At 39.1% G+C, this 25,137-nt stretch overlaps 1 protein-coding gene and 2 non-coding genes across 3 annotated transcripts in view; 2 read left to right on the plus strand and 1 right to left on the minus strand.

Annotated features, from left to right (window-relative positions):
* Positions 1 to 25,137, plus strand: part of LOC126456042 (A-kinase anchor protein 9-like) — a 499,264-nt gene that overhangs the window by 86,540 nt on the left and 387,587 nt on the right. Inside the window, exons 4-5 of the mRNA XM_050091796.1 lie at positions 575 to 714; positions 2,997 to 3,227. Of these exons, the coding sequence (XP_049947753.1) occupies positions 575 to 714; positions 2,997 to 3,227 (371 nt within the window). The remainder of the gene's footprint in view (positions 1 to 574; positions 715 to 2,996; positions 3,228 to 25,137) is intronic.
* Trnat-ugu (transfer RNA threonine (anticodon UGU)) lies at positions 15,397 to 15,471 on the minus strand. The gene has a single exon. It is a non-coding gene; the product is annotated as a tRNA-Thr (tRNA).
* On the plus strand, positions 16,034 to 16,108 carry Trnat-ugu (transfer RNA threonine (anticodon UGU)). The gene has a single exon. It is a non-coding gene; the product is annotated as a tRNA-Thr (tRNA).

The raw sequence follows: 25,137 nt of genomic DNA on the forward strand, positions 1-25,137 counted from the left end.
TTCTTTCTTTCTTGTTCTCTTTGTTTTCTAAAGTGTGACAATGTGAGTATGCTGCCGTAATGAAATTTCACTGTCGTAAGCACCATAGCAAAGAGATGAGCTCGTAGCCTGGTGAACAATTATTTCAGTCCCTGCTACAATAAACCTGGTTTATAACTTTACACTTTTCATAAGTGACTATGACAATGAGTGCAGAATTATGCTCTAACGAACAACCTGAATTGTTGTTTCTCACAATCTTTGTTGAATCTTTTCCCTACAAAAATAGCCTTTTAGCTGACTATTACTGCTTGTGATCTAACATTTAAATTACACATACGAGCTATACAGTTACATGCTTTGTAGTAAGTGTGGAAAGTGAAGTGGCAAACGCTGACCAACATTTGTAGTGTGCGTGGTTAGCTTTGTTGTTGTCTGAACACATACAGCTCATCTGTAAAATGTGTTATATATGTTGCGTAGAAATTCTGATGATTGAGTTAGGCAAAAAGCCTGGGGATCACACATATACATGCGGATTTGATTTTATTCAAACATGAATAATGTCTCCACATTTGTTGTTTTCATCTTTCAGGTAAAGATGCAGCACTAGAAGCAGTCCGACTTCAGCTTGATTCACAGAATGAATCCCAGCCAACAGAAGATATGTGCAAAACATGTTCTGAGTATGGAGAAACTGAAAATCATATCCAAGTGGAGGAATACCATAAGAAGGTACAGTTCACAGTTTTAAATCCAAGACGTAAGAAAATGTGTAGAAAAGAGTAGATCACTGTTTACGTAATTGAGGAGGCAGTGAATAGTGGACCTTGTGCCACTATTGTCACCTGAGACTGCCATCTGACTGGGCCAAGTAGCACTCTTGAGTAGGGCAGCTAAATGAGTTGGAGGGGGACCTTAAAGTGGAGAGGGGAAGGAATATGAAAGGTGAACCAGCAAGTAGCTTTGTGTAAGGGCAATTTGGGGGATAGAGACTGCAGACAGTAAGTTGAAGTTGTTGGTCATTACTGAAAGAATTTCTACTCTATCAAGCCACAGTTGGATGTTGTGTGTGGCTGGGATTAAAAAATTTCACAAATCATGTAGAATGCGGGTGTCAAGGATTTGATGGATATAACTAGGGAGACAGATTCCATAGAGAGGTTTTGGGAAGGGCTTTAGTGATACAAGAAGGAACTGCAGTTAAAGTCATGATCAGTTTTGCAATGTTGAAGGGCAGTTTTTTTCTACACTAACAAGCTATGGGAAAAGACCAGTTAGTAACTATGTTCCTAAGCATTATGAGTAATACATTGTGACTGACTTTAGCAGCTGCTTCACGAGCAATAACATTTGAATTCTCTCCACCTTTGTGTATGCCTTTGGAACTTAATCTTCCACTGTCCCAGTCCCCACTTCCCTCCCCCATTTTCCTTCATTACATTCCTACTCTTTTGTCGACATATCAGGCTTTCATTCCCTTTCTCCTTTCTGTATCATTTTTTTATTATGTCATCCCAGCCCCACCTCTACATGATTGAGGAAACTTCTCCAGTCAGATGACAGCACTGAGAGCCGAGAGAGAGAGAGAGAGAGAGAGAGAGAGAGAGAGAGAGAGAGAGAGAAGCAAGCTTCATCTGTATTTATTTATATGTTGTGATTCTATTCCAAATTTTCTAAGGAATGATCCCCTCTACCACCTCCACTGCCACGATTGCCACAGCCACCGACGACACTACCACACGTTTCTAGTGTCAAAGCATAGCAATTATCCAATCTTTAAATTTGGCAATTGTTTAGTATTGTAAGTTAACAGAAAAAGAATGACGCAGTGCACAGTTACAAGGAGAAAGAATTTGGTTTCTAGTGACATATTTTAAGAAACATTAAGAGTTGTATCCTCCTTGGCTGTTTCAAATGGATGAACAGTGTGGTAGTTATGCAGAAACGAAGAGACTTGTACAAGACTAACACTGAGAACAATATCATACCAATCTTCAGACTAAAAACTGCAAGCAAAACATCCTTTCTCATCTGTCCCACAAATTAGATACTTGACTTTCTCAGGAATGTATCTGATGATGTTCGTAAAATTTCTCACTTTACATAAGAGTGAAGCTAGTCTCATTCAAAAAATAGAAAGACTAAAATTTCCCAGTAGTCAAGCTCATTGAGCTTATCATCTTTATAGGAAGTGGTGAATGAGAATTTGAGAGAGAACATAAAATGTAAGTGTGTCAAAATAGTTACAAAAACTGCACCATCAGAGGTACAATAATCCTCCATGGTCAGTCTTTCACTGATTCAGTGATATCAAATACTCAAATTCTCTGTGCCATGAAATCCAGTCTGGATAATCAGCAACATTTGTAATACACAAAAATATTTTTTATTTTTACAAGAAGAGTTGTGAGATTGCTAATTGCTCCTTCTGTCACATTCATTTTGTATTTTAGTATTATGTCAATAATGTCTTCATCTACAGTGATCTCAGTGGTAATGTGTTAAACTGGAGCAAGCTGAAATACCTGTCATAATTTGCCTAACCCAGGAAAAGGAGTATCAGTATTTGGTGTCAAGTCAATAAATTCTTCACAGGCTTAATTTGGGAGTATCAAATTGACACTCAGCATTGTTTTCTGAGGGCAAAACATTGCTGTAGACATTTATACATTCACCTTACAATAAGGTCTGGCCCGACAGCCATTCTACCATGCAGTTTGGAGTGTTACCAGTGCCTGTAAACTTTGGAGATGGGAGTTTATTTTATAGCATTTACTTCCCTCCTGTCAGCAACTATGATTTATCTCTTGCCAATCTGTAACTAAAGTGTGCCATGGGTTTGTTTATGAAGTAATTTCACAATTGAAATATACTGTAGTATATATTTTCTTACGTTAAAGACTTTATTATTTTTAAAAAGAAATGCTTATTCACAGTTTGTGTGTCATTGTGTCATACTAATGAGAGAGTTCCTGTTTCCTGGTTTAGATATGCATTTGTTGTATATTTTTCAGATGCTTGAGTTCAAGGCTGCATTGGAACAGAGGGATAATATTGTGCAGAAATTGTCAGATTCACTAAAAGATGCACTAAGAAGCCGTGATGAGTTACAGTTAAAAGGAGAACATCTAGCTCTTGAAGTAGCATCATTAAATCACCAGCTTCAGTCTACAAAGGAACTTATACAGTATCAGCAATGGAACACAGGAATCAAACCTGATGATTATATTCTACTAAAAAATGAGGTGATATTTGTAATGCAGTTGTCCAGATTTGTTTAACAAGTTTTCTATGTGTTAGATTTTCTGTATGTTACAAAGATAAACATAACATATGGCTATGATAAAACTTAGATTGGAAAACTGATAGTGTTTCATCTTTCAGCACATTAGTGTTGTGGAACAGGAATACCGTATTTACTCGAATCTAAGCTGCACTTTTTTTCCGGTTTTTGTAATCCAAAAAACCACCTGCAGCTTAGAATCGAGTGCAAAATAAGTGGAAGTTCTGAAAAATGTTGGTAGGTGCCGCCACAACTAACTTCTGCTGTCGAATATATGTAGCGCTACACAGGCATGCTTTGCAGGCACAAAGATAAATACTGGCGCCAAAACCTCTGCGGTAAATAAATTTAAAAAAAAAAGGTGGAAGACTAGCTTTTTTTTCCTCAGCCCCGAGTTTCGACCACTGCATTTTCATACATTATCCATCGAAGTAAATACAAATTCCGTATTGTTCATCTTCGAATGTTGCAGCGTGTTAATGTACTACGAAAATCTGACTGGCAAGACTGTTAGGGATGTTTGTGTCAATATGGCCAACTCTACGTTCTGAATTTTTTCCTACCTGTGAGAAGAGAATGGTTGCTAATAGGAACTTTTGTGAATTGTGAATCACATGCAGTATTCTCTTCACCATAAGAATAATACAAATATAAACATTTTGCCATGTATTCTTTCGTGTTTGCTGCTATCTCATTTAAATTCTGTCTGCCTAATAAACTACGAAACTAGAGTGAGACAACAGCAAACGCGGAAGAATATACATATCATGTCATGTTTATATTCATATTATTCTTATGCCTAATAGTGATACAGTCAGAAATGAAACACGGCAATTGACTAGATTTTTAAATCTAAGTTGACTCTAATATCTGTGCAGAATGTAATGTACTAAAGAGGCGTCTGAAAAAATTTTCAAACGGAGAAAAATTTTCGCTAAACTCTCGTTCAGAACATCTTCTATCATACGCAGTCTATTATTTGGTTCTTGTTGATCATTATCAAAGAAAGCAGCAGTGTAAGTAACAACAAATAGCAGTTCCCCCCCCCTCTCTCTTCACGCAGCGGTAGCATTCACAAAAGCAAGCCATGCCGCGATCGGCGACAGGCCGTAAACACTCATTATCAGAATGCGACAAACAATGCATGACACAGTACAGTAATGCATCTTGAGCTTAGAGTGACGTAAACACCTATAACAAAGAGAATGGCACTTATCAGATCAAAGAAAAATAAGCAATCAATTCAAACCAGACAAAGTACGTGAAAAAGGAAGGGTACCTGTATAAATACGGACAGACACATAGCAATGGCTACCTGGTTAAGCTTAACTGCTAAGCTTACGTCTCTAACCAAACTACTGTAGCTGTATCGTCATTCATTCGACCTAAATTGTGTCTCATATTACAATGGACCAACTTTGTTTCTATTTAGAGGTGCGGCCTAAAACTTTTCTCTCCCCTTGAATTTCGAGTCTCAAATTTCAGGTGTGGCTTAGATTCGGGAAAATTTTTTTCCCCTAATTTTGAGCCTAATTTCTCAGGTGCGGCTTAGATTCGAGTGCGGCTTAGATTCGTGTAAATACGGTAACTTGTTGCAGTTTTCTGAGATCTTACACTTATTCACACAATATTTCCTGCAAGTCAGGTTCAAGGAAAGCCATTAGAAGTGAAACACTCCAGATTTTGAAGCACAAGTAATTTGGTTTTATGGACAAACGGTACACCCTCTGTGACTGCGTAGTGTCTGATCTGCACAGATAGGTGTATTCTCATCCCTTGTGACTGCATTGCTTCATAAAATGGAAAAATTTTGTATTGTGATTATGATGACACAGGGGTAAATTATGTAATAAGCACTTATATTTTAATATTTTGTATGTGTGGAAAGGCAGAGGGGGGTGGTGGGTGTGTGTGTGTGTGTGTGTGTGTGTGTGTGTGGGAAGGGGGGGGGGGGGGGGGAGAGAGGTGAGGTGGGCAGGGAGGAGGCAGAGGATTGTGAAAAGAAAAAAAAAGTGCTAGGCTGGAGATGAGTAGATTGTGTTGGGGGCAGAGCTGGGGTGAGGTGAAAGATGATGAACAGAGAGAGAGAGAGAGAGAGAGAGAGAGAGAGGTCTAGCTTTTGTTGCATATACGTCTAATCCTATTAGCAACACATTTTGGAGACAGTATGCACATATATCGCTAAATTTACCTACAAAATTATATCGGTGTGTGACTTGTAGATCACAGGGTATGATGCCACATACACTGAGGTGCGTGAAAAACTGCCACATCATGTGTAACAGTTATATATATTACTTCTTTGCTACTAACTCTATTCATGACATCTCTCTCTAACAGTATCCACATATGCTGCTGAATGTACTTACATAAATATATCATTGTATGACACACAGTTAAAGAGAAAATGCTGGATGGAATGTAACAATATTGTGAAAAGGATGTTGCTACTCACCATATAACAGAGATGCTGAGTCGCAGATAGACACAACAAAAAGACTGTCACAAAATAAGCTTTCGGCCAACAAGGCCTTTGTCAGCAACATGCACGCACGCATGCATGCAACTCCCGCACACGAGACCACAGTTTTTCATAGCTGAGGCCGGACTCTTGCTTCAGCTGCCAGAGACTGTGGTCGTGTGTGTGTGGGGGTTGCATTTGTGTGTGTGTGTGCGTGTGTGTGTCTCCATCTGTCATCTATTTTTTACAAAAGCCTTGTTGACCAAAAGCTTATTTCGTGAGAGTCTTTTTGTTGTGCCTATCTGCGACTCAGCATCTCTGTTATATGGCGAGTAGCAGTTATCCTTTCCATAATATTGTTACACAGTTGAAGAGATATGATGTCACAAGCACTGAAATAAGTGTAAAAATGCTACACTGTGCTTGAAGTTTTAATACATATATTCTTTACTACTAAGGCACTCCTACAGTCAAGTCAACTTAAGGAAGTCCCTGACAAATGGCAGTGCTTTTGACAGCTCTCAACTGTGAAGTGCAAATGGCTGCAGGTGAAACTGGTATCCATCTATAGAACTATAGAGACATTTACAGAACCGTGTTGCAGACATGTGAAGCAGCTACGCTTAGCATGCAGAAACTTCATCTGGATACTGTACTTATACATTTATGTATTATGTATATTTTTTTGTACAACTGTTTCATAATTTCAAAGATGTTTTTCACAAATCCATGGTAATGATATCTTTTTGATACTTCACTGCAAACACAGTTCATTTTTTGTTTTCGTTTCTAATAGAAAATTGGCAAAATCAATGCCTAGTCAGTGCCATTTTATTGTCTAGTATGGTGCACATAAAATAATCATGATTTAAGCCTAAGTTGTGAGGGTTCTGATGTTGGAATAGTATGTAGTAGAGGTTGTAAAGCTAGTGGCTACTACTGTAATAAACTGTTGTAGTGTAAGTCATGTGTTACAACAACTGTTTATTACAAAGCAAGTCACAAATATTAAGTACACAGAACACTTATAACCAAGATCCACTCGTTGTTTTACAACTATGAACCCTGGGTCTTACCACTGTGGAATGACTTAATGACACAGATAATATTACTATATGTGTAACCACAAAGGAGAATAACTGTGTGTAGCCCCCTGAGCAGGGGGAGCAGCATTTTTCAGTAGTTGCAGGGGCAGTGGACTGATCAGACCCAGTAATGTTAACTATAATGCCCGTGCTATTTGAAACTGCAAAGGGGTAAAAGTAAGGGGAAACTGTAGCCATTAGATTTCCGTAGGCTCTGCAGCTCTTGTGTTCCGTTTACTCTCCTCAGTCTTGAGCTTAAATTTTGCGAATAAAAAGTATTTGTTGGTGGTTAATGCATTGTTCTGGGACAGAATAAGGCTAAAATACAAAATTTTAAAAATTGTAGTAATTCACCAAAATATTAGGAGATGTAGGACATTGGACATGAGGACATGTTACATCAGGGCTCCATTGTGTTTTTATCCTAGTCATTACATGTTTTCAGGAATTGCTTCAACAGATTCTTATTATAAACTGGCAACTGAAATACATAATTATACTGATGTAAGTACCTCAAAATGTTATTATTATATAGTAATATATGAAAAAAACATTATTATTAGAAGGAAAGTTGCTACTCACCATATAGAGGAGATGCTGAGTCACAGATAGGCATAACAAAAAGATTTTCACAATTATAGCTTTTGACCATTAAGGCCTTTGTCAGTGACACACACCAACACACACCCACACACCCACACACACACACACACACACGTGTAAGGTGAGTTAATGCTGTCACGTTGTCACCAGATTTTCATCACAGTTTTGCTCCACACTATGGGAAGGTAATCTAACCCCCCCTTACCTACATCTTATGCTTCTGCGACAAAGGTCAGAACTGCGGTGCCTAGCATTGAAATCATGCAATTTTCTTATGGAAGGCCAAAGAAAACAATTTGATGACACCGCTGCTCGTAATCAACGTGCAAAGGCCTCAAGGGGTGTCATAAAGAGCATGAATCAAACCACCCCTTCCCATGAGGCATTCATTTGTGCACATTTTACATTTGAAAATGACAGTTTGGAGTGTGATGTGCAATATGGTTAGGTTGGTAACCTTTGACACTACTGACACCCCCAGAATGATTCTTCCTTTCTCTAAGGACATAAGGGGTTGCAGTCCAATTGAACATGATGTCATCCCCCTTTGGAATGTAACCTGACAACAATTTTTGCTTTGGTATACAGGATGATACCACTAGGAACTGTTCAAAACCATTTGATGAAATCTGAACGTAAACCAAAACAGGAAAGGTCCTTTTTCACATCCTCCTGTGATGAATGCATGGGTGGGGTGCAGCATTGACACATGTGTGAATAAAAATACAAAAGGAACCTGTAAGACACTGCAGTTTGGTAGCACCTCGGTGCAACCTGCAAACCTGTCGATGCACTTTGCAAATATCTCTTCATTGAGGCACCAATCTCTACTCGTCAGAGGGATAGGCAACTCTTTTGACACCCTTAGGCTTTGCATACAGTCAGCAGACACTACTGTTGAGAGGGTTGCTTTCTGCCACTAAGGCTGTTATTGAATTGCCGAAATGGGATGCTGGGAGGGGCTGGGGTGTCTGAGAGAGACATTTTGCTATTTTATTCATGCACATGTCATTGTCACACAACCTGGTGCAAACGTCACATAAGGACACTAAAAAGCATAAGCACACTTTTCTGCTTCCAATCATGTTTGGACTTCGTTGAATGGTTTTGAACAGTCCTAGTGGATCTACTACGTATACCAGAGCAAAAATTGTGGTCACAGTACACTCCAAAGGGGTGAGATCATGTTCAATAGGTTTGCTGCCCCTTGGTTCCTTAGAGAAGGGTTGAATCATTCAGAGGGTGCCAGCAGTGTCAAAGGTTGTCACAAACATTGTCCTGTTACACATCGTAACTTCGTCCCCACCACTTCCACAGTGGTGTTCTGCCATCCAACCAGTGTATGCATTATCCTTGTCCATCCCTATTGCACTCCACCATACCCCCCTCCCCCCCTCCCAACCCATGTCCCTACAATTGACCTAGATCCTCCTAGTACCATCTACTCATTCTGTCACAGAAATCTCCTATCCCATCAAAGACAAGGCCACTTGTGGAAGCAACCATATGATCTTCCAACTTGTCTGCAACCTCTGTGCCACTTCAATGTGGGCATAACAACTAACAAGCTGAAACTTCCTGGCAGATTAAAACCATGTGCTGGACCGAGACTCAAACTTGGGACCTTTGCGTTTCGCGGGCAAGTGCTCTACCATCTGAGCTACCCAAAGATTTGCCCGCGAAAGGCAAAGGTCCCTAGTTCGAGTCTCGGTCTGGCACACAGCTTTAATCTGCCAGGAAGTCTCATATCAGTGCACACTCCACTGCAGAGTGAAAATCTCATTCTGTCAACTAACAAGCTGTCAGTGCACATAAATTTCCAATGCCAAGCTGCATCCAAGAGACAGTGGGACCACCTGGTTCCTGACTGTGCCATCCAATATTATGTGCTTGACTGCAACAACTGTGCCATCTGAATTTTTCCCACTAACACTAGATTTTTTAAGTTATACAGGTGAGAACTCTCCCTGCAATATATCTGTTGTTCTTGAATCCCCTGGTCACAACCTTCACTAGTCCCTGTCCTCTGTCTCCTTCCCTGTACCCACTCCAGTCCTATACATGCTCACTATCCTCCCGGTGCAACTGCATAGTCTATTCCCCTTCTCTGTTTCTCATCTCTCCCCTTTATCCCTAGCACAACCTCTCAATGCTGCACCTACTAGCCCATTATCCTGCATACACCACATCCCTGCACCCCCCCCCCCCCCAAACACTAGCACAAGTAAACAGAAGCATCTTTCTTCACTCCTACCATGCTATCCCTTATGCCTTGTGGTTCCTCTGTACTCCCACTACCAACTCCAGCAAAGACCACTGCTCACGTCAGATGCAGCCATAGTCAGGTGTTAGCAACCAAAGATATGAGTGGCCTTGTGTGTGTGAGTTGTACTTGTGTGAATATGTGAGAGTTTTGTTGTCTTGTGTCAGATGAACGACTTAGTACCGATAGCCGAATAATATCTACATCTTTTTCATTGTGCCTGTCTGCCATTCGATGTCTCCTCTGTGGAGTGAGTAGCCATCTAGCGCTTCATATTGCTGTTATTCCACCCTGGGTTTTACAGCATTTCTTGTCATCATATTTTAGATATATGCCATCTGGACACCTCTAAAAAGTTCTGAAGTGTGAGTAGTGCTCTTAGTGACAAGAAATGACAAGTTCATCATCCAGTAGTGGAAATTATATTTAATTAAGATAACTTTGTCACAAATAATGCTCTTACTCCCCTAAACATTAAATTCTGTTTAAAAAAGCTAAGGGCTATATTTCATTTAGTTTCTTGAAAACTTGGACTTTGTATTTCTATTACACTTATAATAAATAACAGCAATAATGGTTCAGTGCCAATCAACAGTGCATACTGACTCCAGACAATATATTATATAGTTTCATATTTTAAAAGTTAATTTTGTTCCACGCAGTATTACCATAAACTAGCGATGCACTCTGTCTCCCTTCTTCCCTCCTCTCTCCATCCACGTGCAAATGATACTGCCTCCAACTCTCATCTCTCTCCTACAACGTAAGACAGTGTCTGTTCTTTTTGCCCTGTGGTGTGCAATCTCCAATAAAATAGTCCATAAAAAGTGATGTAGGTATATGTGATTGTAAAAGCAGCCCATGACAACTGAAAGTTATTTATTTTGCTTTTTATCCGTGTACTAAAGCAACTTGTTTTCCCTTTAGTTCCCAGACAGACTTACAGATTGCCCAGAAATGCCATATGTACAAAGTACATGTAGTACAAAATTTTAAGTGAGTGCACATGATGGAGATATGATCCTGTGAAATGTGTAGTGATGTTGCAAATTAAGGGACTGGTTACGGTTTATTTTTGCTTTTATTTTCATGTGCATTACTCTGATGTTACTGATCTTATTAGTATAAGATCCCTTCATTACTTAGTTTTGCTGCATATCACCTTTAGATCTAGAAAGGAGGAGAAGGAGAAGTTTGAGTTTCTGGAAATAAAGACTATAAGTATAAAATAGCAACAAGCAGGAGTCAATACAGTTATGAAAGGAATTAAAAGAAAGAAGTGCTGTGTACTTAGTAATATACCTTGAATAATTTACACATTGAGTTTAAAGTCCTGCATTTGATATGTTACATTCCATCCAGGATTTTCCATTGTATATCATACGTCTTAAGTAGTCATGTTCTGTTTAACCTATTGCATCTGTCTGGGTATCTATTTGAATGAAGATATAGTGGTGTTACAGCAGAATGCTCTGGTTTTCATTGAAAGATGCAGCCAGACACACAACCACCTCACTTTAGACCACGATCTCATAATGCAGGGGAACATGAACAGATATGCCGTGGATCAAATGTAGACCAGAACTACTTGAAGATTATAGTTAAAAACCTTAAACATGTCATACAGCTCTAAAAAATGTGTGTGTGTGTGTGTGTGTGTGTGTGTGTGTGTGTGTGTGTGTTTTGATTTTAGTCTTTCACAGAAAAAGTGGCTATTCAGCTTCCTCTTTTGCTCCCAAAACCTTTTCATTTTTTTAGACTGTGCCCGTTCTTTGTTGGTTATAATGTATTTTTTCATTTAAATGGTATTAGTTTGAGACTCGTTTCAGCTTCTAAGAATTGTCTTTTCTTTTCTGTTCTCATTGTTGCAGTGTTATATTTAATCAATTTAAGTCATACCAGATCTCTTTGAACAAATTATCCCTGGTTTTATTTTTCCAAAATTGTTTGTCTGTTATTGGTGTGCTGCTCAACTTGAACAATGTTTTGCTTTTGTATGTTGCTTCAGGCTTAATAATGGAGTAGGACTGTTTAAATTTGGCCTTCATTGCAAGTGTTCTCTTCTTGTAGGTTGGCCAGGTATTTCATTGTGCTTGCTTTGATTTAGTTGTTCTGCTTTCTGTTGTTGGTTTCTTGTTTGTGTTCCCGGTTGTTATCCACCAAGATATTTTAACTTACGTACAATCTTACTTTATTTGTTGTTATTTAGTTGAACAGTCTGTGTTTCAACCTTCATGTTTGGCATCATTTCCATTTCTTCAAGTGAAATTTGCAATCTAACTTGTGCTGCTATTTTTTAAACTACTCCATTTTGAAATTTAGCCTCTTCTGCATTAGTTATCAGTAGTGCAAGATTGTCTGCAAATGCCAGGCAATTAACTTTGGTGTTTTTTTCCAATTTTGATGTTTGGTTGACATTTCTTATTCCATTCTCTCATGACTTTCTCCAGTGCACAGTTAAATAGTAATTGTGAGAGACCATCACTTGGGTGATGGCCGGTTTCAATATGAGTGGCTCAGTATACTTAACCTATAAATTTACAAGATTGTACTGGGAGTAATGCCTCCACATTTTTTATTCTGTTCTCAGTATCAGTTGATGTTAGGTTAGTCTACTTTCCTGCTTCGCTGATGCAAGTTGCAGCCCTCTGCCACTAGAGGGATCCCAATTGTAGCATGAAACATAGCATTGTGCAACATAATTATGTCGGCACATGAGAAACAGTGTGCTGTAATTGAATTCCTGACTGCAGAAGAGTTCATGCAAACATGGTGTTTTTTGACAATGAGATGATAAAAACAATAGAAGTTGAAACAAACATGTATGCAGGACTAAAATTTTGCGAAATGAATAAGAAATAGTCTATGAAAAGGAAGTCTGTGTGGCAACAGTAGTCAATAGTAAAGGTACATAAAATGTACTTGTTTTTCTCTGTTATTTAGCGTATGAGTGCAGTGAAGTTGCCAAAAATAAGTGACTAGTGGTCAAAGAATGCATTTATACATACTTCATGGATAAGCGAGCTAATCAGTAGAGACAGATTTACTTCAATTTTGTGTATGTTCAGGGTTGCCACAGGTTCTGGAAATCAGGGAAATCAGAGAATTTTTAACACGAAAGGGAAACCAGGGAAATTTGAAATAAATAAATAACGCTGTGTTGTGTCAGTAGATGAAATGGTTTGTTTACTGAGGTGTCATGCACCGTCGCTGGCTAGATCCAGCCGAGTACGTGCGCACTTCCCTACTCCCTCATTACTACTGCTTCTCTCCTTCCTACCAATCCCCTCACTTGTAGTCAGTGCTGCCACCACTTCTTGGCAGTAGCCTAGAAGCTGCCAATGAGAGGTAGGGAGGCATGAGGAGTGGTTTGTTTGGATATTATTCTCAGAGACTATAGACGCAGTGGCCGGAGACGGCGGTCATGTGTGCATGAGTTGTGTCTGAGTGATTATGTGAATATATGTGTGCTCTCATTTTCTAACAAAAGCTATGACTGAAAATTTATTTGTAAGAGTATAGTTGTCTTTTCTATGTGCCTTTTTGTGGATCAGCAATCTTTGATACAGTGAGGTGCTACCTATCCTCATTATTATTGATTGTCAGAGTATTTGAACAAGTTATCTGTTACATGGATTGAACATCTTGGTCTCATTTCATCAACATGTTGTCTGTGACTCGTGAATAGCTGGCCACATGAGTGGATTTCTGTGACGGGCCAAAACTGCAGGCCATTTCTGTGGGTATCTGTAATGATTGGGCCTGCTGATCTGTAACACATTTGGTTCCCATTGATGTGCAGGCCCTGCCTGTTAGATCTGGTCTCATCAATCTGCACACAGTCCGGGTCTGTTGTGTGTTGCATAATGCAGTGTATTTTCGTGGTTTATCCATGGGCTCAGGATTGCTGTGCTCCTCAGTAGGCCAGAGGCCGTGAACGATGGATTTCAGGAACTGTGACTGTCTGACCGCAAGTAGATTGTACAGTGTGGTGTTTTATAGACATTTTATTTGTTCTAGTACATTTTGGCACTTCAAAAGTAGTTTATATGTTAGAAAGTATGGACGATAAGAAGAAGAAAATTGTCAGTCGGTGGTTTGTACAGTTTGTACTCATATATTTCTCAAAAGAAAAATCACAAAATACCCGTAACATAATAGATATAACACAGGGAGTAATAACTGACAATAATTAACATAGTGGAACCATCATTTATCAGTGGTCACCTACAGTGGCATTTTATACAGTTCTTCCTCACCTTATACACTTCTTTCAAGAGGCCTACTTTTTTCTGAGGTTATTTCCGAAATCGGTGAAGGTATTTTAAATCTACCTTGCAACTCCAAGAAAATGAGTATTTTTGTCTCCAAATGTGTTTTATTTTATTGAAATAAAAAACATCAGTGGTCTTAATGAAACACATATATCATTTGGCTTGCTTTCTGCATTTAAAAACAGCTCATTACAAAAGATGCTGATGTTAGTACTTAATATTTTTGCTCGCATCGGGAAACACCACCTGCTTGCAAGTTTCTTAGATATGCTTATGTCTTAATGTACCCTTGAGATCTCAAAATTTGTCAGGGAAAAATGCTGAAACTTGAATCAGGGAATTTTGCTTAGGGAAATTTGTGGCAACCCTGACATTGCACTTTAATGACAACATGAAATTCATAAAACAAGGTCACTGAGGACATGATCCACTCCACAAAATTAGGCCTTTCTTAAGTTCTTTCGTCACAAAGTGCAAGAATAACTTGAAACCACAGGTGAACCTCACAATTGATGAAAGAATATGCCCCTTCAGAGGCAGAATAGGATTCAGAATGTATATGAAAAGCAAACAAAATAAATATGGAATCAAGATTTATCTACTGTGTGACTCAACAACATGTTATGTTTTGAATTGTGGGATATACACAGTTAAAGCAAACAATGTATGTAACTCTGTCTAGTCAGTAATTGGGAGATAGCATGGAGAGTGTTTTGGCAAAGCACACTGCATTTATATGGATAGGTTCTACACAGGCCCTGCCGTGTTGGACTATCTGTGGCAGAATAAAACCTTGAATGCAGGCGCTGTAATGAAAAACAGGAAGGGTCTACCTGATGAAATGAAGACTGTGAGGCATGGGAAGGGGGAAATCATGTTTTTGGAGGTAAGAATATTTACTTGCAGTAAAATGAAAATCAGCCAGGGATGTGTAGCATCTTTCAGCCAAACATTGAGCAACTTCAACTGTCCCTGGTACCAGAAACAAAGAAGAACAAGTAGAGAGATGTAAACCAGATGTTGTAATAGACTATAACAAGGGTAAAATTGGGGTAGGCAGGGTTGACCAGCTATCGAGCCATCATCCTTTCTGTCGGAAGACATTGAAATTGTGGAAAAAAAATTTTCTTTCACTTATTTCTTTTAGCAGTAGTGAATAATTGGGTTGTGTACAAACAAACAATCAACCAAAAAGACAACATCTCTGGTGTCCTTCATTAAGGCCTTAGGTAAGCAGCTAGCAACTGATGGTGGTGTGGAGGGGCTTCAGGATTCACAAGATGGACCATCACCAAGCATATACAGAGAGTCTGTGTGACACTTTCAAGGAAAGATCCCAGTTGCAGCATGTAAAAAAAATTATTGGAAATTAAATGATAATTAAATGGACACCCTAGCTGCAAACAGGCATTGATTTACTTCATTGGGGACATGTTGAAAATGTGTGCCCCGACCGGGACTCGAACCCGGGGTCTCCTGCTTACATGGCAGACGCTCTATCCATCTGAGCCACCGTGGGCACAGAGGATAGTGCATCTGCAGGGACTTATCCCTTGCACGCTCCCCGTGAGATCTACATTCCCAACATGTCCACACCACTACATTCGTAGTGCGCCTAATAGATGTTTGCCCATCATACTCATTACTCGTGGCAGATTAATCTACCAAGTCCCGTACGAGTTCGGGCATAGCATGTGCGTTCGCACAAGAAGGTCAATGGCCGGGAAGCCATATTTTAACTATATATGACAGTAGTATCTGTTCCCGATAGAACAGTTACCGTGGTTGACCATGCAGCTTTGCTAGAAATGAAATGATAATTAAATGGACACCCTAGCTGCAAACAGGCGTTGATTTACTTCATTGGGGACATGTTGAAAATGTGTGCCCCGACCGGGACTCGAACCCGGGATCTCCTGCCATGTAAGCAGGACTTGGTAGATTAATCTGCCACGAGTAATGAGTATGATGGGCAAACATCTATTAGGCGCACTACGGATGCAGTGGTGTGGACATGTTGGGAATGTGGATCTCACGGGGAGTGTGCAAGGGATAAGTCCCTGCAGACGCACTATCCTCTGTGCCCACGGTGGCTCAGATGGATAGAGCGTCTGCCATGTAAGCAGGAGATCCCGGGTTCGAGTCCCGGTCGGGGCACACATTTTCAACATGTCCCCAATGAAGTAAATCAATGCCTGTTTGCAGCTAGGGTGTCCATTTAATTATCATTTCATTTCTAGCAAAGCTGCATGGTCAACCACGGTAACTGTTCTTTCGGGAACAGATACTACCGTCATATATTATTGGAAATTGCTGTAAAGTGTGTGCAGATACGGGGAAAAAAGAAACAGGGAAAAGAGTAAGAAAAGAAATGGGATGGTGGTGTAAGCAGTGTAATGATGGTCTCTCCTTACCTGACTATTTCAAATATTACCATACCTGAATACATTATGCTTGATTTAAAAAAAAAAAAAAAAAAAAAAAAAAAAAAAAAAAAAAAAACTGCACTTCTTTCTTGGATTTTTCTTCTATGCACATTTTTTTCAATAAAATATTTTTTTTTTTGTGCATGCTTACTTCTTTCATATATTAAAAATAATGAGTTTTAGAAGTTAGAATTTTTCTTTCTTGGTAAAATGTTTGACTAGTAGGATTCTAGAAAAAATATCATTTACATTCAGAAAAAAATGTATAACAGCAAAAGAAAGAAGAAGGTTCATACTTTAATGTAAATTGTTGTATTTTCTGCATGACTTCTATAAAAACTCCTTGAAATTGCTTGAAAAGTGTCGGTCTGAAGGGACAAAACATGTTCAAAAAATGGTTCAGTGCGAAAAGTGTTGAAGGTGATTGAGATCTTTCCAAATATGCTGTATTATTTATTACATAATTTGCGCTGTAATTCCTTTTCCTGTTGGAGTGGAATAGTGTGTTTCTTCATGGCATTGACTTGATTCATACAAACCCTGTCTTCCACATTTAAGCTCTCAGGTTTTCAAATCTCATCTGGTGAGTTCCCCAACAATCAGTCTTTCCTTTCTACATCTACATCTACATCCATACTCTGCAAGCCACCAGACTGCTTGACTCCTCAGTGAACGTATGTTCTTGAAACTTCAACAAAAGCCAGTACCGAACTATTGAACATCTCTCCTGCAGAGTCTTCCACTGGAGTTTATCTATCATCTCCGTAACGCTTTTGCAATTACTAAATGATCCTGTAACGAAGCGCGCTACTCTTCGTTGGATCTTCTCTCTCTCTTCTATCAACCCTATCTGGTACGGATCCCACACTGCTGAGCAGTATTCAAGCAGTGGGCGAACAAGGGTACTGTAACTTACTTCCTTTGTTTTTGGATTGCATTTCCTTAGGATTCTTCCAATGAATCTCAGTCTGGCATCTGCTTTACCGACGATCAACTTTATATGGTCATTCCATTTTAAATCACTTCTAATGCGTACTCCCAGATAATTTATGGAATTAACTGCTTCCAGTTGCTGACCTGCTATATTGTAGCTAAATGATAAGGGATCTTTCTTTCTGTGTATTCGCAGCACATTACACTTGTCTACATTGAGATTCAATTGCCATTCTCTGCACCATGCATCAATTCACTGCAGATCCTCCTGCATTTCAGTACAATTTTCCATTGTTACAACCTCTTGATATACCACGGCATCATTCGCAAAAAGCCTCAGTGAACTTCCGATGACATCCACAAGGTCATTTATGTATATTGTGAATAGCAATGGTCCTATGACACTCCCCTGCGGCACACCTGAAATCACTCTTACTTCGGAAGACTTCTCTCCATTGAGAATGACATGCTGCTTTCTGTTATCTAGGAACTCTTCAATCCAATCACACAATTGGTCTTATTTTCTATATGCTCTTACTTTGTTCATTAAGCGACTGTGGGGAACTGTATCAAACGCCTTGCGGAAGTCCAGAAACACGGCATCTACCTGGGAACACGTGTCTATGGCCCTCTGAGTCTCGTGGACGAATAGCGCGAGCTGGGTTTCACACAATCGTCTTTTTCGAAACCCATGCTGATTCCTACAGAGTAGATTTCTAGTCTCCAGAAAAGTCATTGTACTCGAACATAATACGTGTTCCAAAATTCTGCAACTGATCAACGTTAGAGATATAGGCCTATAGTTCTGCACATCTGTTCGACGTCCCTTCTTGAAAATGTGGCAGAAAGTTGGCTGAAACCAGATGTAAACAGTAATGAAATTCTAAACTCAGATTGGAATGTATACCACAGAGACAGGCTGGACAGTGAAGGAGGAGGCGTGTTTATAGTGATAAGAAGTGCAATAGTATTGAAGGAAATTGATGGAGATCCGAAATGTGAAATAATTTGGGTGAAGGTTACAGTTAAAGCAGGCTCAGACATGGTAATTGGATGTCTCTATAGGCCCCCTGGCTCAGCAGCCATTGTGGCTGAGCACCTGAAGGATAATTTGGAAAATATTTCGATTAGATTTCCCCACCATGTTATAGTTCTGGGTGGAGATTTTAATTTGCCGGATATAGACTGGCACACTCGAAACGTTCATAGCGGGTGGCAGGGACTAAGAATCCAGTGAAATTTTTTAAAGTGCTTTATCTGAAAACTACCTTGAGCAGTTAAACAGAGAACCAACTCATGGCAATAACATATTAGACCTTCTGGTGACAAACAGACCCGAACTATTTGAAACAGTTAACGCAGAACAGGGAATCAGCGATCATAAAGCAGTTACTGCATCAATGATTTCAGCCATAAATAGAAATATTAAAAAAGGTAGGAAGATTTTCCTGTTTAGCAAAAGTGACAAAAAGCAGATTTCAAAGTACCTGACGACTCAACACAAAAGTTTTGTCTCAAGTACAGATAGTGTTGAGGATCAGTGGGCAAAGTTCAAAACCATCGTACAATATGCGTTAGATGAGTATGTGCCAAGCAAGATCGTAAGAGATGGAAAAAGAGCCACTGTGGTACAACAACCGAGTAAGAAAACTGCTGCGGAAGCGAAGGGAACTTCACAGCAAACATAAACATAGTCAAAGCCTTGCAGACAAACAAAAATTATGCCAAGCGAAATGTAGTGTGAGGAGGGCTATGCGAGAGATGTTCAATGAATTCGAAAGTAAAGTTCTATGTACTGACTTGGCAAAAAATCCTAACAAGGGAACCTCCCCATCGCACCCCCTTCAGATTTAGTTATAAGTTGGCATAGTGGATGTTGTTGTTGTTGTTGTTGTGGTCTTCAGTCCTGAGACTGTTTGATGCAGCTCTCCATGCTACTCTATCCTGTGCAAGCTTCTTCATCTCCCAGTACGTACTGCAACCTACATCCTTCTGAATCTGCTTAGTGTATTGATGTCTTGGTCTCCCTCTAAGATTTTTACCCTCCACGCTGCCCTCCAATGATAAATTTGTGATCCCTTGATGCCTCAAAACATGTCCTACCAACCGATCCCTTCTTCTAGTCAAGTTGTGCCACAAAATTCTCTTCTCCCCAATCCTATTCAATACCTCCTCATTAGTTACGTGATCTACCCACCTTATCTTCAGCATTCTTCTGTAGCACCACATTTCGAAAGCTTCTATTCTCTTCTTGTCCAAACTGGTTATCGTCCATGTTTCACTTCCATACGTGGCTACACTCCATACAAATACTTTCAGAAACGACTTCCTGACACTTAAATCTATACTCGATGTTAACAAATTTCTCCTCTTCAGAAACGATTTCCTTGCCATTGCCAGTCTACATTTTATATCCTCTCTACTTCGACCATCATCAGTTATTTTACTCCCTAAATAGCAAAACTCCTTTACTACTTTGAGTGTCTCATTTCCTAATCTAATCCCCTCAGCATCACCCGATTTAATTTGACTACATTCCATTATCCTCGTTTTGCTTTTGTTGATGTTCATCTTATATCCTCCTTTAAAGACACTGTCCATTCCGTTCAACTGCTCTTCCAAGTCCTTTGCTGTCTCTGACAGAATTACAGTGTCATCGGCGAACCTTAAAGTTTTTATTTCTTCTCCATGGATTTTAATACCTACTCCAAATTTTTCTTTTGTTTCCTTTACTGCTTGCTCAATATACAGATTGAATAACATCGGGGAGAGGCTACAACCCTGTCTCACTCCTTTCCCAACCACTGCTTCCCTTTCATGCCCCTCTACTCTTGTAACTGTCATCTGGTTTCTGTACAAATTGTAAATAGCCTTTCGCTCCTTGTATTTTATCCCTGCCACCTTCAGAATTTGAAAGAGAGTATTCCAGTTAATGTTGTCAAAAGCTTTCTCTAAGTCTACAAATGCTAGAAACGTAAGTTTGCCTTTTCTTAATCTTTCTTCTAATATAAGTCGTAAGGTTAGTATTGCCTCACGTGTTCCAACATTTCTACGGAATCCAAACTGATCTTCCCCGAGGTCGGCTTCTACTAGTTTCCCCATTTGTCTGTAAAGAATTCGCGTTAGTATTTTGCAGCTGTGACTTATTAAACTGATAGTTCGGTAATTTTCACATCTGTCAACACCTGCTTTCTTTGGGATTGGAATTATTATATTCTTCTTGAAGTCTGTGGGTATTTTGCCTGTCTCATACATCTTGCTCACCAGATGGTAGAGTTTTGTCATGACTGGCTCTCCCAAGGCCATCAGTAGTTCTAATGGAATGTTGTCTACTCCCGGGGCCTTGTTTCGACTCAGGTCTTTCAGTGCTCTGTCAAACTCTTCACGCAGTATCTTATCTCCCATTTCATCTTCATCTACATCCTCTTCCATTTCCATAATATTGTCCTCAAGTACATCGCCCTTGTATAAACCCCCTATATACTCCTTCCACGTTTCTGCCTTCCCTTCTTTGCTTAGAACTGGGTTGCCATCTGAGCTCTTGATATTCATACAAGTGGTTCTCTTCTCTCCAAAGGTCTCTTTAATTTTCCTGTAGGCAGTATTTATCTTACCCCTAGCATAGTGGATAGGCCTTGAAAAACTGAACACAGATCAATCGAGAAAACAGGAAGAAGTTACGTGGAACTATGAAAAAAATAAGCAACATATACAAACTGAGTAGTCCATGTGAAAGATAGACAACATCTAGGACGATGTGAGCTTAGCAGCGCCGTGGTCCCGTGGATAGCGTGAGCGGCTGCGGAATGAGAAGTCCTTGGATCAAGTCTTCCCTCGAGTAAAAATTTTAATTTTTTATTTTCAGACAATTATTATCTGTCCGTCCGTTATGTTTTCATCACTTTTTTGGGAGTTATTATCACATCCACAAGAAAACCTAAATCGGGCAAGGTAGAAGAATCTTTTTATCCATTCGCCAAGCGTACAAGTTAGGTGGTCAACAACATATTCCTGTCGTGTGACGCACATGCCGTCACCAGTGTCGTATAGAATATATCAGACGTGTTTTCCTGTGGAGGAATCGGTTGACCTATGACCTTGCGATCAAATGTTTTCAGTTCCCATTGGAGAGGCACGTCCTTTCGTCTACTAATCGCACGGTTTTGCGGTGCGGTCGCAAAACACAGACGCTAAACTTATTACAGTGAATAGAGACGTCAATGGACGAACGGACAGATCATAACTTTGCGAAGATAAAAAAAGTAAAATTTTCACTCGCGGCAGGACTTGAACCAAGGACCTCTCATTTCGCAGCCACTCACGCCAACCACGGGACCACGGCACTCCTAGGCTCTTGCCGTCCTTGATGTTGCCTATCTTGCGCATGGACTACTCAGTTTCTATATTTTGCTTATTTTTTTCATAGTTGTACATAACTTCTTCCTGTTTTCTCGTTTGATCTGTGTTCCGTTTTTCAAGGCCTATCCACTATGCCAACTTATAACTTAATCAGAGGGGGGTGCGATGGGGAGGTTCCCTTGTGAGAAATTTTGGTCTTATGTCAAGGCGGTAGGTGGATCAAAACAAAATGTCCAGACACTCTGTGACCAAAATGGTACTGAAACAGAGGATGACAGACTAAAGGCCAAAATACTAAATGTCTTTTTCCAAAGCTGTTTCACAGAAGAAGACTGCACCGTAGTTCCTTCTCTAGATTGTCGCACAGATGATAAAATGGTAGATATCGAAATAGACGAGAGGGATAGAGAAACAATTAAAATCGCTCAAAAGAGGAAAGGCCACTGGACCTGATGGGTTGGCATCAATGAAGTGTTTCTTTTTATCATATTACCTTTCAAATATAATATGTATGAAATAATATGACAAGGATTACAGAGCTTGAAAGCTAACCACATGACCACTGCCATCTAGTGCTCAGGGTCACAATACACCAGTATGTCACTGATGTGTGAAATTTACCTTGCGATTTACTTGAAATTGCCTTAGTAGTATGTCTTCCTACTTGCACGTTTTGTTGTCCTAACACACCATTGAAAGTGTACCAAGTTTGAAGTGAACCGCTTGTGAGTTTATGTGTACTCCCATAGAGGACTTTGATGTAAATTTAGTCTGTGATTATTTATTTATTTATTCATTTATTTCATATGATCTGATGGTACACAGCGTGTTGCAGATGTTGGAATATATCAGTTAACATTGTTAACATATATTAACTTAGGCCTACAGTATCTTAATGTATTATATTGCTCAATGTTTTCAATTTAACACAAATAGCAAGATTACTGTTCTAAGTATTCATTTACAGAGTAAAAACAGTGACACAACAAATATGACTTCATGGCTTTGCTAAATTTTATGTTGTCTTCGATGGACTTAATACTAGTGGGAAGATTGTTGAACAGTTGGAGGCTCATGTGGAAAACTCCCTTTTTACACAGTTGAGTGTTTGTATGTAAAACATGCAGATTTGCATTTTTCCTGGTGTTGTGTTCATGTATTTTATTATTTTTTATGATTCTGGTGTCAGTTGGCACTATGTGGTTTCTGAAAAAATTTAGAGTCTCGAGAATGTATAGGAAAGGCAGCGTAAGGATTTCCAACTTTCTGAAGATGGATTTGCAGGAGTCTCTGGGTTTGCTTCCAGTAATAATCCTCATTGCTCTTTTCTGGATTCTGAATGTGCTCTGAGCAGTTGGAGAATTTCCCCATAATATCACACCATATTTTAAGTGGGCTTGTATGTAAGTGTAGTACGCACTGGTTAATGTTTTCAGGCTAGCACATGATTTCAGTACACTCAATGCGTAACAGCCACTACTAATTCTGGCATTTACCTTTCCTGTATGTGTATTCCATTTCAGGTTATCTTGAACTCACAGACCCAGGAACTTGAAAACAGTGTCGGTATCTATTGGCTGGTTATTTACAGTGACAAATGGCTGAGAGGAATTTGCATTTTGTGTTGTGTGAAAGTTCATGGAAGCTGTCTTTTTGGTGTTGATAGTTGATCTGTTGATTTTAGCCCACTTGCTGAGTTGTTCAGTGGCCAAGTTCACAGCTTTTTGCACAGCCTCTGTGTTCTTCCGTTTGAGGAGTACAGTTGTGTCATTGGCAAATATTATTGTTTTGTGTGCATCAACATTCAGGCTCAAGTCATTAATATACAGGAGGAAAAGTAGGGGTCCCAATACTGAGCCCTGTGGAACACCTTGCTTTACAGTTTTATTACTTGATAGTATTTCGGTTATTGAGTTGCTTTGCCTATTAGTGTATTTCATGCTGACACTCTGCATCTGATTGGTTAGGAATGTAGCAATCCAATTGCTTGCAATTCCTCTGATACCATAGTGTTCTATTTTTTCCAGCAATATTTTGTGGTCAACAGTGTCAAAAGCCTTTGACAGATCCAGAAATATGCCTGTTATGGGTTGTTCTGTATCTAACAGTTCTAATAGTGTATTTATGCAATCATACACTGTAGTTTCAGTAGATTTGTTGCTTGTGAACCCATGTTGAGCTAAACTTAGTAAATCTTTTTTTTTTCCCCAATGAAGTCCATCATTTTTTTGTTCATTATTTTTCCAAAAACTTTAGAAAAGCAGGATGAGATTGAGATAGGCCTGTAGTTATTCATATCTTTATATCACCTTTTTTGAAGACAGGAATTACTTTAGAAAGTTTCAGAGCTTCAGGGAAAATACCTGCCTGGAAAGAACAGTCACAGAGGTGAGTTATTGGTTTAGCAATTATGTGTTCAAAATTTTTGATTACAGCTGCTGGGATACCATCAATTCCAGCTGAATATGAATTTTTTAACTCTCTGAGGGCTTTTGCAACATCATTTTCAGTGACTTTGGTAATGAAAATTGACTCTTCACATGTGTGATATTTTTGGTTTGCTGGTTGGTAATTTGTGTTAGGATTATTTTTGACCAATTTTTCAGCTATGCTCGTAAAGAAATTGTTGAAAGAGTTCACCACAACTTTGGGATTAGATATAGATTCATTGTTGAATTTGATTTCTATGTTCATGTGTGAAGCTTTCATTTCCCCTCTTTCCCGTTTTATGATATTCCACATTGATTTTACTTTATTGCTGGATTTGTCAATGTACTCATCATTTTGCATCCTTTTTGCTTGTCTTATCACTCTTCTTAGGATACATGTGTAGTTTTTATAGTATTCTGTTAGTTGTAGGGAGTCACTACTTTGTTTACATAACATGTGGAGCATTCTTTTATGTTTGCAAGAGATTTTTATAGCTGGTGTAATCCAACTCTTGTTTCTCTTATTATTATTATTATTATTATTATTATTATTATTATTATTTATTCTTACTGGTTTTTGTGGAAAGGCCTCTTCAAAGTGGTGGATCATTTTGTCAAGAAATATGTTGAATTTCATGTAGACATCATTGTTTGTGTACATCTCTGTCCACTTTTCTTTGCTAAGGAGGGCATTTAGCTTGTTCAAGTTATCTTGGATGAAAAACCTTTGTAAAGTTTTAGGTGGGACTGGGTTTGAGGTATCTTTGCTAACATCAACCATTAGAATGACAGCTTGGTGGTCACTGAATCCTGCACTGTCTACTTCTATAGTTGGGTTAAGTTTATTTCTATTTACAAAAATTTGATCTAGAGCTGTCTTGGATGTGGGTGTTATTCTATGGGGCTCGTTTACAAGGCCATGCAGATTATAAGTTTTTGCAATGTTAATCAATGTCTCCCTGTTTCTGTTGTGGGTGAGAAAATCTATATTAAAGTCACATCATTTTTTATAATACATCAGCATTTTTCTGAGGTAGAA

The sequence above is a fragment of the Schistocerca serialis genome, chromosome 2 (assembly GCF_023864345.2).
Source record: "Schistocerca serialis cubense isolate TAMUIC-IGC-003099 chromosome 2, iqSchSeri2.2, whole genome shotgun sequence".
In the NCBI taxonomy this organism is placed as follows: Eukaryota; Metazoa; Arthropoda; class Insecta; order Orthoptera; family Acrididae; genus Schistocerca; species Schistocerca serialis.